Source organism: Puma concolor, chromosome A2, assembly GCF_028749965.1.
Source record: "Puma concolor isolate L17-30 chromosome A2, mPumCon1.1.hap2, whole genome shotgun sequence".
Classification (NCBI taxonomy): domain Eukaryota; kingdom Metazoa; phylum Chordata; class Mammalia; order Carnivora; family Felidae; genus Puma; species Puma concolor.
In genome coordinates, this window is record NC_141668.1 from 161781784 (window position 1) to 161795717 (window position 13934).

At 52.1% G+C, this 13934-nt stretch overlaps 1 protein-coding gene and 2 long non-coding RNA genes across 5 annotated transcripts; 1 reads left to right on the forward strand and 2 right to left on the reverse strand.

Moving 5' to 3' along the window:
- Positions 1–3835: 3835 nt before the first annotated feature.
- On the reverse strand, positions 3836–6673 carry LOC112852715 (uncharacterized). The gene is made up of 3 exons (XR_003222868.2): positions 5851–6673; positions 4825–5129; positions 3836–4259 (listed from the first exon to the last, which is right to left on the reverse strand). It is a non-coding gene; the product is annotated as an uncharacterized LOC112852715 (long non-coding RNA).
- Positions 6660–10392, forward strand: DNAJB1 (DnaJ heat shock protein family (Hsp40) member B1). Of its 3 annotated transcripts, none has more exons than XM_086698847.1 (3): positions 6660–7179; positions 8149–8729; positions 8981–10392. In XM_086698847.1, the coding sequence occupies exons 1-3, from the start codon at positions 6753–6755 to the stop codon at positions 9209–9211; spliced, it is 1239 nt and encodes a 412-aa protein (XP_086554973.1). In that variant the 5' UTR covers positions 6660–6752; the 3' UTR covers positions 9212–10392. The 3 variants fall into 3 exon arrangements, with proteins under 3 accessions (XP_086554973.1, XP_086554975.1, XP_086554976.1); XM_086698849.1 differs by having other exon boundaries at positions 6663–6963; XM_086698850.1 differs by lacking the exon at positions 6660–7179 and adding an exon at positions 7287–7461.
- Positions 10393–10873: 481 nt separating this feature from the next.
- LOC147583726 (uncharacterized) lies at positions 10874–13552 on the reverse strand. Its single transcript, XR_015248497.1, has 2 exons — positions 12386–13552; positions 10874–12002 (listed from the first exon to the last, which is right to left on the reverse strand). It is a non-coding gene; the product is annotated as an uncharacterized LOC147583726 (long non-coding RNA).
- Between the last annotated feature and the right edge of the window lie 382 nt (positions 13553–13934).

Consider the following 13934-nt stretch of genomic DNA (forward strand, 5'->3'; position numbering starts at 1 on the left):
CTCGGTGGCGTCGCTGTGGAAACCGAGGGAAGCAACGGTTACCGTAAAGCTGGGGGCGGGAGCAAAAAGTTCAGTGACTGGGGGAGCATCATCCGCCTGGCTGGAGGTGCGGCTGTGAACTCCCAGGTGGGCAGCCCCCTGGGTAAAGGGGAGCAACCTGAAAGGGATAGGAGCTGGGGGCGTGTGCTTGGGCTCCTGGATGGAGAAGCCTCTCCAGCGAGGGGACCCCCCCATCTGTCATGAATCGGAGGGGGGAATGCCTTCACTGCCCTTTTCAATGCAAGCCCCACCGCCCCACCTTGTCCGGCCCCATAGGCGGAGGGCCCACACTTGTCCACCTGTGCGGTCCAGCATGGTCACCACTGGTCACATGTAGCTAGTGAGCCCTTGAAATGTGGCTGGTTGGTGCAAATTGAGATGTGTTGTAAATGTAAAACACACACTGACTTCAAAGACTTAGTATTGAAGAGAATGTAAAATAAAAATCTCACTAATAACCTTTAATGTTAATTACAAGTTGAAATGATAGTATTTTGGATATATTGGATTAAAATAGATTATTAAAATTAAGTTCCCCTGTTCCTCTTTACCTTTTTCAACATGCCTGTTGGAACATTTAGAATCACAGACCTGGCTTGCATTTGTGGCTGGTAGTTGTGCCTTTACTGGACAATGCTGGTCTGGGGTTATGCCATGCTTTTGCTCCTTTGTCATGAGCAGGCTGGGAAAGTTGGGCACCACCTCATACACGCACACACAAGCGCGTGCACGCACACACACAAACACACACACACACACACACCACACAAGATTACAGGACAGGGTAAGCAGTGAGTAGCACCTGGCACACGCCCTCACCTACCTTCTCTCCTTTCTCCTGGTTCCAGACCCTGCCCCTGAGCCTTCATCAACCGTTGAACCCTTTGGAATTTACAAGCCTGACATCAGAGACAGTGGTGAGAAGTCCTCAAAGGTAGATCACTGATTCACCGGGGAGCAGGGTGGGGCAAGGTGAGTCAGTGCTTAGCACTTAGTCATCCAGGTTCGGTTCTGGAAACTTCTGAAGCTACAGCTTTTGGGGACCAGTGACTCCCAGTGAAGGAAGCCAACGCTGTGGTCTTCAGAAACACACGATGTTTTTTGCCCAGGTCTATCTGGGCAAAAGAGGTGAAAACCTAAATGTGTTTTATAATTGTGCTTTCAAAAACACAGATCTTTCTCGATTGGCAATTGAGGGCTCACAGTATCTTGAGATCCTTTGTGTCCTGACAGCTTTCACTCCCTGCCCTCACTGAGGGGGGACAAGAGGAGTAATCCCCTAGAAACCAAAAGTTAAAACCCTACCAAGTTGAGTTACTTGAAACATCTTAATGGTGCAGCGCTGAGGGGCACATTGGAACTGCTAAAATCTAGCCACGTTTTGCTACTTTGCCCGTCAATTTTCAGCTTCTCTAATGTGGGCTGGGTCCGTGTGTCTTCTGTCATGCTGCATTGCAGCCAATAAGGTGTGTGGGGTCCAAACAGATGTCATTTTGGAGAGAGTCCATGTACATTCCTACGGACTCAGAACATCCTGGAATGTACCTTTTGAGACTGCTTTCCTGAGCCTTATACTCACTCAAAAGGCACAAAATCATTCTGTGATCCTACGATATCGTGTGCCAGCAAGGGCACACAAATAATTTCCACCCTCTTTTCATCCACAAGAAGCTCATAAAAAGGCAGGATCTAGCCCAGAAAGAAGAATTCCTCCTTTTTTTTTTTTTTAAATGGATATTGCAGATGCAAGGACCCCTTATTGGCCTCATCTGGCTTCCACTAACCAGGCTGTCAGAAATAATATCCACCTTCAGAATGAAGACTGGCCACTTTGTTCAAACCATTCACGATACTCTACTGAGGCTCTCACTGTGCCTGTCAGGGACAGCTAGACCCTCCTTCTGTCCCCAGCATCCCCAGAACAGTGGCTAATTCGCAACAGTCACAGTTCACGTTTGCTGAGCCAACTATGACAAGCCCCTTCAGGCGATTTCCAAAGGGGAAATTGCAGAAAAGCCTGGCGCAGTGGCAGCACTGAAGGATGAGCGAGGGCTCCTTGGATCTCGGATCTGGTGGAACCCAGGGTCATTTGGATGATGAAACTCTGGTGTGTCTGTCTATCTCACAGGCTCCTTTTGTATTTCCCACATGCAAGTAGGTAGGATCTTGATTTCTCTGGGAACCTGGCTTGGCTTGTTCTGGCGTATGCGATGGAGCTGGTTCAGAGTTGTGGGAGAGGTGAATCCTAGAGCAGACAAGCCAGGGCTGGTTAGCAACTTGCCATTGTGTCAGGAATCCCAGAGAGAGGCTTCCAAAGTCCTACCCGTCTTGCCTTCTTTAAGTCCGTAGAATTTTTTGTCTTTTTATTCAGCTATCATTTACATACAGTAGAATTTACCTTTTAGAGGGTACAGCTCAGAATATATGCAGCTGTGTCACCATCATCACACTCAAGATGTAGAAAATTTTCCATCACCCCCCCCCAAATTCCCCCGTATCCCTTTGTAGCAAATCCCAGCCCCTGGAAGCCACTGATCTGCTTTCTGCCCCAATACATGTACCTTTCCCAGAATGCCTTATAAAATGGCATCACAGCAGTAGGGTTCAAACAGTCTTTTGAATCTGGCTCCTTTGACTAACATAAGGCATTTGAGATTCATCTGCCTTGTTGTCTGTACCAATAGCTCGGTCCTTTTTAATGGCTGAATAGCATTCCAACATGTGGCTCGACCACAGTTTATGTATCCATTCTCCCACTGAAGGAAATTTAGGTTTTGATGGCTGTTGATAATTACACATCAAGCTTTGATAAACATTCGCTCGTGGGATTTTATGGGAACTTGGGTTTTTATTTCACATGGGTATTCCACTAGGGGTGAGACTGTTGGCTCATACGGTGGTAGTGCTTTTGAAGGTCTTTTTAACGAGGAGAAGCAATGTTGAAAAAGTGGTGATGCATTCCTTAAAAATTAAGGCTTTGTCATCATCTGAATCACATTTTACACAAGCTGAGGGCTTACCTATAAACATTGAGTGTGCTGAACACTTTATACTTCAGCATTTCAGTCACTGGGTGACCGCAGGCAAGTGACATGACCTCTCAGAGCCTCAGTTTTTCCACTGCAACGTGCAGGTAATATTAGGCCAACCCCATTGGATTATTGCGAGGATTAAATGAGTTATGGAGCATTTGGAGCTGGCTTGGCACATAGTAAGGCCATGTCAATAGTATAGCCGTTATAATGTTTATTTCCTGGCCCCTTTCAATTTCATCCTTATAGCAACCCTGGGAGGTAAGATCTCACTCTTACCTCCTCCATTTTATAGGAAACACACCTATAATGATCAAGCAAGTTGTACAAGATCACACAGTCAGTAAATAAGTAAATAGTGGGTCCAAGATTTCAGCTGAGGCTGACTGACTCCAGGCTCACCTGCTTTGTTCCTATATCAGCAAGGGTTCTCCCAAAGAAACAGAACCAGGATATGTGTGTGTGTGTGTGTGTGTGTGTGTGTGTGTGTGTGTGTGTGTGTGTTAAGAGATGTATTTCGGGGTGCCTGGGGGGCTCAGTCAGTTAAGCATCTGACATCATATTGGCTCAGGTCAAGTTCCAGCCCCACATCAGGCTCTGGGCTGACAGCTCAGAGCCTGGAGCCTGCTTCAGATTCTGTGTCTCCCTTGCTCTCTGCCCCTCCCCTCTTTGTGCTCTCTCTCTCTCTCTCTCTCTCTCTCTCTCTCTCTCTCTCTCTCTCTCAAAAATAAACATTTAAAGAAATTTTTCAAAAAAAAGAAATATATATATAAGACATGTATTTCAAGGCATTGGTTTACACGATTGTGGGCACTACCTAGGCAAGTCTGAAATCTGTAGGGCTGACCAGCAGGCTAGAAACTCTTGGCCAGGAGCTGATGCTTCTTCCTCAGGGAAACCTAAGTATTATTTGCTTTTAAAGCCTTTCAGCTGATGGGACAAGGCCCACCCACATTATCCAGGGTCATCTCCTATACTTAAATCAACTGACTATAAATGTTAACCACATCAACACTTACATTACTGTTTAATTGAGCATCCGGGTACTATAGCCCAACTAAACTGATGCATAAAATTAACCACCCCATCTTCTCAGAGTTGAGAGCTCAAGATCGGCTGAGGTTTCTGCAGAGGCTACTGTCCCAGTAACATTTTGAAGTGTCCAATGAGTGTCCAGGTCAAAAAATCCTAAGGAGAGATGTTGGGGTTATTTTGCATATATTGGCGTTAAACAAAAATTCCTGAACATGACCCAGACTCACACAAGGAAGAGGGAGTCTCCAGCCCTAAGTTTTCCCCCAAATACAAAGACACCCAAAGTCATGTAAAGATCTTTGGAGGCTGCCGTATTTGTAACTCTAAATTCATACTAGGGGCGCCTGGGTGGCTCAGTCGGTTGAGCGTCCGACTTCGGCTCAGGTCATGATCTCACAGCTGGTGAGTTCAAGCCCCGCGTTGGGCTCTGTGTTGACAACTCAGAGCCTGGAGCCTGCTTTCGATTCTGTGTCTCCCTCCCCCTCTGCCCCTAACCCACTCGCATTCTGTCTCTGTCTCTCTCGAAAATAAATAAATGGTAAAAATTTTTGTTTTAATAAATTAAATTCATACTATAAAATACTAGCATGTAAGCATGAAACCCACAAGCGCTGGATTTTCCTTCCTGATGATGACTCTCCAGCTATTTATGTAACTTTTTGAAAAATTGAATTATTTCCCCCCTATGATGGTTCAGGACCCTGCTGTGTGTACTCACGGGTGCCCAGCCCAGATCCATCCTCCTGGGTTGACCAGTGTGTGTACTAATCCAATCCTTACTGACACAGTTACCCTTGGTGGGGTCAGTGAGTGGCCAAGGATGGCTGGAATCCCCCAGCTGGAAAGCAGCGGAAAGCCATGGTCTTCCTTCTCAGGAGTTTCAGCTTGCACAGGGGTGGCAGTCTCTAGAAGCTTTTTGCTGTGACGCTGCCAGGAAGGGGGTGGCTCAGCAGCCCATCATTCAACAAGACAGTTAGTCACCCCTTTGATAGTGCTTCCTCTGTGCCGGGTCTGTCCTGGGCACTTTACAAATGTTGACTCATGTCAATTTCTTTTTTTTTTTTTCATGTTTATTTATTTTTGAGAGAGAGACAGAGAGACAGAGAGCAAGCAGGGGAGGGGCAGAGAGAGAGGGAGACACAGAATCCGAAGCAGGCTCCAGGCTCTGAGCTGTCAGCACAGAGCCCAACGCAGGACTCGAACTCACGAACTGTGAGATCGTGACCTGAGCTGAAGTCAGATACTCAGCCCACTGAGCCACCCAGGTGCCCCAACTCATGTCAGTTTCAAAGCCCTGTGAGGCAGGTACAACTAACTGCTGCCCCCATTGTACAGATGAGGAAACTGAGGCCCCACATGGCTCAGTAACCAGCCCAAGATGGTGCAGCCAGGAAATACTAGAACTGGAAATGAAACCTGCTGTCTGGCTCCAGAGCCAGCTGCACACCACCCTGACCTCCCAAGCAGTTCTTCCAGGAACATTCCGCCTCAGCCACCATCACTGCCGACCGCTTTTTCCCTACGGCCTTCTCAGGTGGTACCCCTTTCTGAGCCTCCTTTAGCCATCAGCCCTGTCTTTGACCACAGGCACCCCAGACTGTCAGAGCCAAAGGGGATCATGTTGCCCACACAGGAGGAAACAGAGGCCCTGTGGGGTGTATGACACGTCCATGTCCCCCCAAATCATAAATGTAGTGGGGAGAAAAATGAAGCAGATGCATTAGAAACAGGCAGGAATACTTACGAGCGTCCACTGTGACCGGGCACCAGATACTGTTCCAGGCACTGGAGACCCAGCACTGACAACTGCAGGCCGGGAGGGAGGTGAATTGAACACGAAAAGTCAAAGAACGAGATAACTTCAGATTTCAATGGCAGGTAACGCGAAAGGCATGAGGAGGAGCCTTTTTCCCCCGGAGGGAAGATTACTCCGGAGAAGTGAGCTTTGGTCCTGGAGCCTCACCCTGCTTTATAGTGAGGACAGGGACAGTCCTGGGGCTCCTAATTGCATTCTCCCCACAGCCAAGAGAACGGTGGGTGTTTTTATTCCCCTGTTCCATAAGTCGGCGTAGGGGGGGGAAACCTGCGGCAAGGAAAGATTAGTCAACTTGCTCAGAATCACCCGGAGGGGAACCCACCCCCGGAGCCCGGTGAGATGTGTGCGACCAGCTCTACTGTCACCTGGGGCAGGGCGGGGCAGCTCTGATGGGCGTGGCCGCCTCCAGCCCTGCCCCTTGCCGGAGGGCAGTGTCGTAACCTATTGACCCAGGCTTCGGACGGGACTCGCCGCAGTCCGGGTCAGCAAAGGCAGTCAAAGAAGGTCGCGATTGGCTCCCCGCAGAGAGTGGGCGGGGCCTCCTTCGCTCGGTGCGCGCGCCGCCTCCGGGATGCGTTGCCGGGGGGTAGCGGGAAGGGGCGTGGCCGTGGGCGGGCGGCCGTTGGCAGCGTGGCCCCGCCCCGGATGTCGCGCGTCGCGGACTGGGCGGCGGCGATTGGTCGGAGCGGCGCAGGGGGCGGGGCGGAAGGTTCTGGAGGGGGCTGGCGGGCTCTGGAAGCTTCCGCCGGACGGGTATATAGAGTCCGGGACGGGGCGGCGGCGAAGCCGGGGTACGGCGATAGCTGGGCGGCGGGCCGCAGGCGAGGGCTATGGGCAAGGACTATTATCAGACGCTGGGCCTGGCCCGCGGCGCTTCGGACGAGGAAATCAAGCGGGCTTACCGCCGCCAGGCGCTGCGCTACCACCCAGACAAGAACAAGGAGCCCGGCGCCGAGGAGAAGTTCAAGGAGATCGCCGAGGCCTACGACGTGCTCAGCGACCCGCGCAAGCGCGAGATCTTCGACCGCTACGGGGAAGAAGGTGCGTGCGTGCGCGCGCGGCTAGGGGCGCGCCCCCGCCGTTTGACTGAAGGGGAAACCGAGGTTCGGTGGCCAGGCTGCGGCGCCCCCGGGGGACGCCTGGGTCCCGGTGGGCGAGCAGCCCCCGCCCTCCGGCCACGCGGGCCTCCGCCCTCGGATTGGCGGCCGCCCGATGGGAGGAGGAGTCCTGGCCGCTGTGCTTGCCCAGAAGCTTCTAGCAAGTCTGGGGCTGCCCCTCCCTAGGCGCCTCCGCCCACGTCCCCGAGCGGCCCCGGGGGTGCGGGTGCGGGCGGCAAGGAGGACAGCCTTAGCCGGGCCGGTGGCGCTAGGGCCCCGGGTTCCGGGGCTCACCTGGGCCGAGGTGGCAGGCGCTGGCGTCCAGGGGCGCAGGGCGGGGCCTCTGGCTGCGCGCCGGGCGCGACCTGCGAGCCGGGAGCCTGCGACGAGCGCGCCGATTAGCGCCGACCTCGCTCCGGGGCCCCTGTGAGGGCGGAGTGAGGTAATCCCTGTAAAGTGCTTACCAAACCTGGTGCCAGGCACGTAGATGGCAGCGGGCGCCGGAGCAGTCCAGGTGCGGGGAGCGGCGGGGCCCGCCTCTGCCCGGCCTCCTTCCTCGGCGTAGGCCTCTTCGGGCAGGAGGAGGAAGCTTTCTTGTTGTCCAGTTGCCCGTTGATGACTCAGACTGGTTTCTGCGCTGGGTCTTAAGAAATGAAGTGGCTTCTTATGTAAGGATGGTGACAATTGGTGTCAGGGTGTGAGATTTTGAAAAGCTGTGTTTATTGTTTTGCTTTCACTTCTGCACTTCACACTTGACCAGCTCTAAAGTATTTTTAAGAGGAAGCGCTTACTGAAGGTGGACCCTGGATCATGTCTTTTTCGTCTGATCTCTTAGTGGGTTCTTTGTAAGTTTTCACCTCCACGCAGGGAGCATAGGCAGTCAAGAAGTGGCAGGAGTTGGGTGGCCCTCAGAGAGGGCGCTTGGGCCCCTTGCCACTGTCCTGGCACCCTGAAGTACCTGGAGGAGGGGCGGTGAAAGCTTAGGGTTCTTCCTTGATCTTCTGTGACAGAGAAGGGAGGCTAAAAGACTTTTCCGCCCCATGGCTCCCAAGTTTTTTTCCCTTAGCGAAAGGTCTTAGAGGGGGAGAGGCTCCCCGCCAACCATCTGATTTCCGACTTTGCCTTTCAGGCCTAAAGGGTGGTGGCCCCAGTGGCGGGAGCAGCGGTGGTGCTAACGGTACCTCTTTCAGCTACACGTTCCACGGAGACCCTCATGCCATGTTCGCTGAGTTCTTCGGTGGCCGCAATCCCTTTGACAACTTTTTTGGGCAGCGGAATGGGGAGGAAGGCATGGACATTGACGACCCGTTCTCTGGCTTACCCATGGGCATGGGTGGCTTCACCAACCTGAACTTTGTCCGCTCCCGTCCTGCCCAAGAGCCCACCCGAAAGAAGCAAGATCCCCCCGTCACACACGACCTCAGGGTCTCGCTTGAAGAGATCTATAGCGGCTGTACCAAGAAGATGAAAATCTCCCATAAGCGGCTGAACCCCGATGGAAAGAGCATTCGCAACGAAGACAAGATCTTGACCATCGAAGTAAAGCGGGGCTGGAAAGAAGGGACCAAAATCACCTTCCCCAAGGAAGGCGACCAGACCTCCAACAACATTCCAGCTGACATTGTCTTTGTTTTAAAGGACAAGCCACACAATATCTTTAAGAGAGATGGTTCTGACGTCATTTACCCAGCCAGGATCAGCCTTCGGGAGGTAGGATGCTAAGTAGGGTGCTATGTGGGGGGGGGGGGGGGGGGGGGGGGGGAGGCGGTTGGTTTTTGAAGCCGTTTGACTTCATGACAGATACTTCTGAGCACTCAGGGGACAGGGCAAGAGACCGATCCAGGGACCTGGTTTTAGCGATAGGGACCTGATGGCGCTTATCCTACATCAAACAGCGTCCGCGCAGGAGTCGAGTGCCCTAAGCTGCCTTCCATCTAACGTTCTCTCTTTGCTCTCCCAAGGCTCTGTGTGGCTGCACGGTGAACGTACCCACTCTGGACGGCAGGACCATACCCGTCGTGTTCAAAGATGTCATCAGGCCTGGCATGAGGCGAAAAGTTCCTGGAGAAGGCCTCCCCCTCCCCAAAACGCCCGAGAAACGCGGGGACCTCATTATTGAGTTCGAAGTGATCTTCCCTGAAAGGATCCCCCAGACATCAAGAACCGTACTGGAGCAGGTTCTTCCGATATAGTCACCAGGGTTTCCCAAGGACTGACCGGGGACCTTTCCAGAGCTCAAGGATTTCCAGACTGTTCCACCAGTTGTGGACCCATGAGAGGGCGGGAGGGCCCAGGGAGGGCTCTCGTACTGCTGAATGTTTTCCAGAGAATATATTACAATCTTTCAAAGTCGTGCACTAGACTTAAGTGGTTTTTCGAGCGATAGGGCGGCAGGTGGTGGGGACCGCAGGAAAAGGCCTTCCAGTCTGTCCCACTGGGTCCTGCAGCCCTCCTCGGATGGGCCCACGCCCTCCTCCAGGCCCTGCCTGTGGGCGAGAGGCAGACCCACAGCTGGGCTTGATCCGTCTGTAGCCCTTTGCTTGTGCGGCCATTAGTTGGTATCAGCCCGCCGTCTCGGTTCCCAGGCCCTGTTCGCTCCTCAGTTTTTGTTGTGTGATCAGTTCGTGTCTTATTCTGTATTTGTCTCCCACGTCTTGCTGTTCCTCTGAAGAATCCTATTTTCTCTTTCGCCATCTCAAATTGAGAACTGACCTAGACTGTTTTTGCAAAACTGCCTGGCCGCCACCACAAGCAACACCTCGTTCCAGCAGGACCAAGGGCGCCGGCCTCGTGTGAATGAGCTGCGCAGACGCTTCTCCCTGGGGGGCCTGGGGCCCTGGACAGAGCTGGGGGCCTTCTCGACCCCCGACTCCGAGGCCAAGTGCGCTCACTTAGGGGTCATACTCTTTCTTTCTTCTGTAAGGCAATCTTTAGGCACACCTGGGACTTACCGGCGGCCCGGGTAATTTTGTGTTTAACGGACTCTGGACTCTTTCAAAAGGATCTGATCCTTTTGATTTTGCACAGCCCTGGCTATAATCCCTTTTGATAAAAGGGTCTTTGCTTCTGATTACAGGAGCACTGTGGGACGTTTGTAAATATGTTTTTATAATTCTGTGTAACGTTGGTGTGCACTCACAGGAAACTGGCCCCCGGCAACTGCTGCTTTCTGTATCGGGCCATGATGGAACTCCAAAGGAACCTTGGGAGTCGGGGAGGGGGGCAGGGGGGGAACAAAGTGTCTGTTCCCTGCAGGCCAGTCTGGTGCTCAGACATTGGGACTCATTGTAAGCTGCCACTGCCAGCACGAGACCAAAGCGTGTGACTTGTCAATGTGCAGCACGACAGCATTAAAGACCGATGCTAAACCTCAGGGGGGCAGTCCTGCGACTCTGTTTGAGGGCTTTGCTGGCTGGGGCTGGGGCGGTGGCTGGGCGTCCCTCAGATGCAGTCAGGTGGGAGGCAGGAGTCCCCTGCGAGAGGGAGAGAAGTCTCCCAGGGCTACGTGGGGAGCAGAGAACGTCCGTCCACACCACCTACATGGACGCGATCCAGGCATCCAGAGAGCCCAATGGATTTGAAGCTCTGTTTTGTGAAGGTTGGGGCTGGAGTTAAGCAGTTCACTTCCCCATGTTCCAGGCAGGGCCTGGTTGCTGGGGCCAAGGGGTGGTGTACTGTAGGGCCTGCCCTGTGATCCCCGTGCACTCCTTTCTTGCTGGAACAGGCAGAGTGGCAGGCAGGCCCTGGCCAAACCAGACCCGAATTCCAGCCCAGGGCTGAGCTCCTCCTGGAGAAGACACATTTCCTGCCCTGGCTTCATTCGCAGGCCGCCGAAGTTGCTTTTGCTTTGTAACTTTTTTTTTTTTAAGAAAACTGGTTTTATTACACAGTAAGTAATTACAGAGGCTTAAAACAGTGGTATTGCTACTTCGCTATGAGATGTCTTAAAAACAGCGTTTAAAATCAATCAAGGAGTGGCTTTCCCTTCCGACTGAAAGGTGACCACTGGGAGCGAATGGGGGCCGGGCTGTCCAAGAGAAGTTTCTGCAAGCAATGGGAATGTTTTAGGTCGTCTTTAAATGGGACTGCTTTAAGATTCAACAAAATATATTCAGCCTCTCCGTTGTTGCAGTCACATTTCCAGGGCTCGGCAGCAGCCACACACAGCTAGTGGCAAGTGCTGGACAGCACAGATCAGAGGGCTTGCCCCCCAAACCTAAGATGGGGCTCTCAGTGAGCCCAGAGGACGCCGTCCCAGTTGGGAGGCGACCCTGAGTGTCAGAGCCATAAGGGAGCTTGTCACAGATGTTTACTGAGCTACCTCAGGCACCAAGATGACCCTTCCTGCGGAATTGGCCCTGGCCTTGGGTTGTAGGCCACCCCTCCCCTGGAGTGCCATCCCTGTGCCCCTGTCACCATTAGGTGGTAGGTCCCTGCAACCTTCCTGTCAAAGTTACCGACACAAAAGCACACAAAACCTCAAAGTGCACACAGTTCTGGGAACTTCTAGAAATCACCTACCCAGCACAGTGGGTGGGGCAGTGGGATTCTTTAGGAACGTGTTCGTGGTGAAAAGGACAAAAAGGACCCAGGTGGACAGAAAACCGGCCCCTCTGACACTGCGTTGTTTTGCCATGGGGGGCCTGGCGCATGCCTCTGTGTGTGTGTGTGTGTGTGTCCCGAGGTTTGGTGTATCTCCCAAGAGACTCCTCCCTCGCTTCCTTGGCTTCCCTTTAGGGGATTTCTTCTTTCCCACGCGGACTCTGAGCACATTCCAGAACTTCCGTGTCAGTCCGTGTGGAGCTGCGTCTTAACTTAAGCCACCGGCCCAGCAGTCATGTTTTAACATCACTTAAACAGTGCAAAACCCAAGATGCACGTTTGGCCTGTGGACAGAAGCGGAGTCCCCTCCCTCCTCCGGGCCTGCAGTTCCCTCAGCTGCTGTCCCTGTACGGACTGGCCACGGCATCACGAGAGCTTTCCCTTTAGAAAAAGAAAAACGATTTTTGTGTGCGCATTCTCTCCAGAGGCTGTTTAAGCATAATTTCTAAGATGTCAGTCTGTTTTTGCCCAGGTAATCAGTCACAGTACTAGACTCTGGAGGGGACAGAATGAAAATCCTCCCCTCCACCCTGCTATTCGAGTCCAGCCCCAACGAATGTCCCCAGTTTCTCAGGTACCTTCCCTGAGTCGCTGCACAAATCAATTTTTCCTTTTACACAAAGGGTATATACTGTGCACTCTGCATTTCCCCCCTCACGTGTGGTGGAAATAGCGAGCTTCCTCATTCCTGTTAGAGGGCCTTTATCCTGCCAGGACTACCTAGCTGGATGTGAAGATCCAGACCGGTGTTCGGTGGCCCCTACCTCTCCCCTAGCCATTGTTCTTGCTTCCAGATTCGAGTCCGGGACAACCACTTGCTAGCTGTGTGACCTTGGTCAGGTGACTCAGCCTCTCTGTGCCTCCATTTCTTCAACTGTAAAACAGGCATAATAACAGTACCTCTTCTAGGATCGTAAGGGTTTTCTGGATATGGAGATAATACACACACACACACACACACACACACACACACACACACACACCAGGACCCAGCATAGAAGAAGCACCATATGAGGGACGCCTGGGTGGCTCAGTGGTTTGAGCGTCAGACTTTGGCTTAGGTCATGTTCTCGCGATTCGTGAGTTCAAGCCCCACATCGGGCTTGCTCGCTGCTGTCGGTGAGGAGCTTGCTTCGGATCCTCCATCCTCCTCTCTCTGCCCCTCCCCTGCTCTCTCAAAAAATAAATATTAAAAATAAAAAGAATAAGCACTGTGTGCCAGTTATTATGTGAAGGTTTCTTATTCCACAGCTGGAAACCCCAAAAGCCTTTGGGGGTGAGTGCTCTCAGCTGAGCTCCAGGAACCCACTTGCCAGGGGATCCCCTGAGACATTCAGCGCACCCTGAGGAAGCTGTACCTGAAGCAGGATCACTCCCATTGCAATCTCAATGTGACAACCAGCTCACTCGAGAGATGCAGAGCACGAGGCTCCAGAGCAGAGCATCACCCTCGCCCCTTGAATCCCAACTCTGTCACTCTGCTGTTGTGTATCCCTGGGCACATGACTTTACCGCTCGGAGTCTCAGTGGCCTCCTTTAAAAAAACGACACAAACGAGGCACAGACTTCATAGCGTTCCAAGTGAAAAGTGGGTAAGTTAATGCGGCAGGGAAGAAGAGCACATGAAATTATGAACTTGGCTTCTGTGCACACTCAAGGGGGTGCTGAGTTCAAGTTCTGCTCGCTGCATTCCCGTGAGAAAATGGCAAAACCTCTCAAAGCCTCAGTTTCCTCCCTTGTAAAACAGGAAGATCCCAGCTAGCTCTCCCTTCTCACTGCCCCCAGGCCAAAACTCAGTTAACCCCTGAGGTCTCTGTGCCACAGACCCGGCACAGAGCAAGTGTGCAATTAACATGAGCAAATATTTCTAAAGTACTTAGTTGAAAGCCTGTCCCGGGTCGTGTTTTTCTTCAATTTTCTTTCTTTCTTTTTCCTTTTCTTTTTCCTTTTCTTTCCTTTTTCTTTCTTTCTTTCTTTCTTTCTTTCTTTCTTTCTTTCTTTCTTTCTTTCTTTCTTTCTTTCTTTCTTTCCTTCTTTTCTTTTTTTTATGGAGGCTCTACACCCAACATTGGGCTTGAACTCACGACCCAGAGATCATGAGTCCCATGTTCTACTGACTGAACCAGCCAGGCGCCCCATGTCCCACACCTTAAATATTATTCTTATTAGTTATTAATTATTGAGGTACACAGCATAGCACCTGACACGTCGTAGTATTGTTCATTCCATCAACATTTATTGACCACCTACTGTGGACCCAGCCCCTGTGCTTAATGCTGGGGACACAGCAGTGAACAAACCCGGCAAAACTTC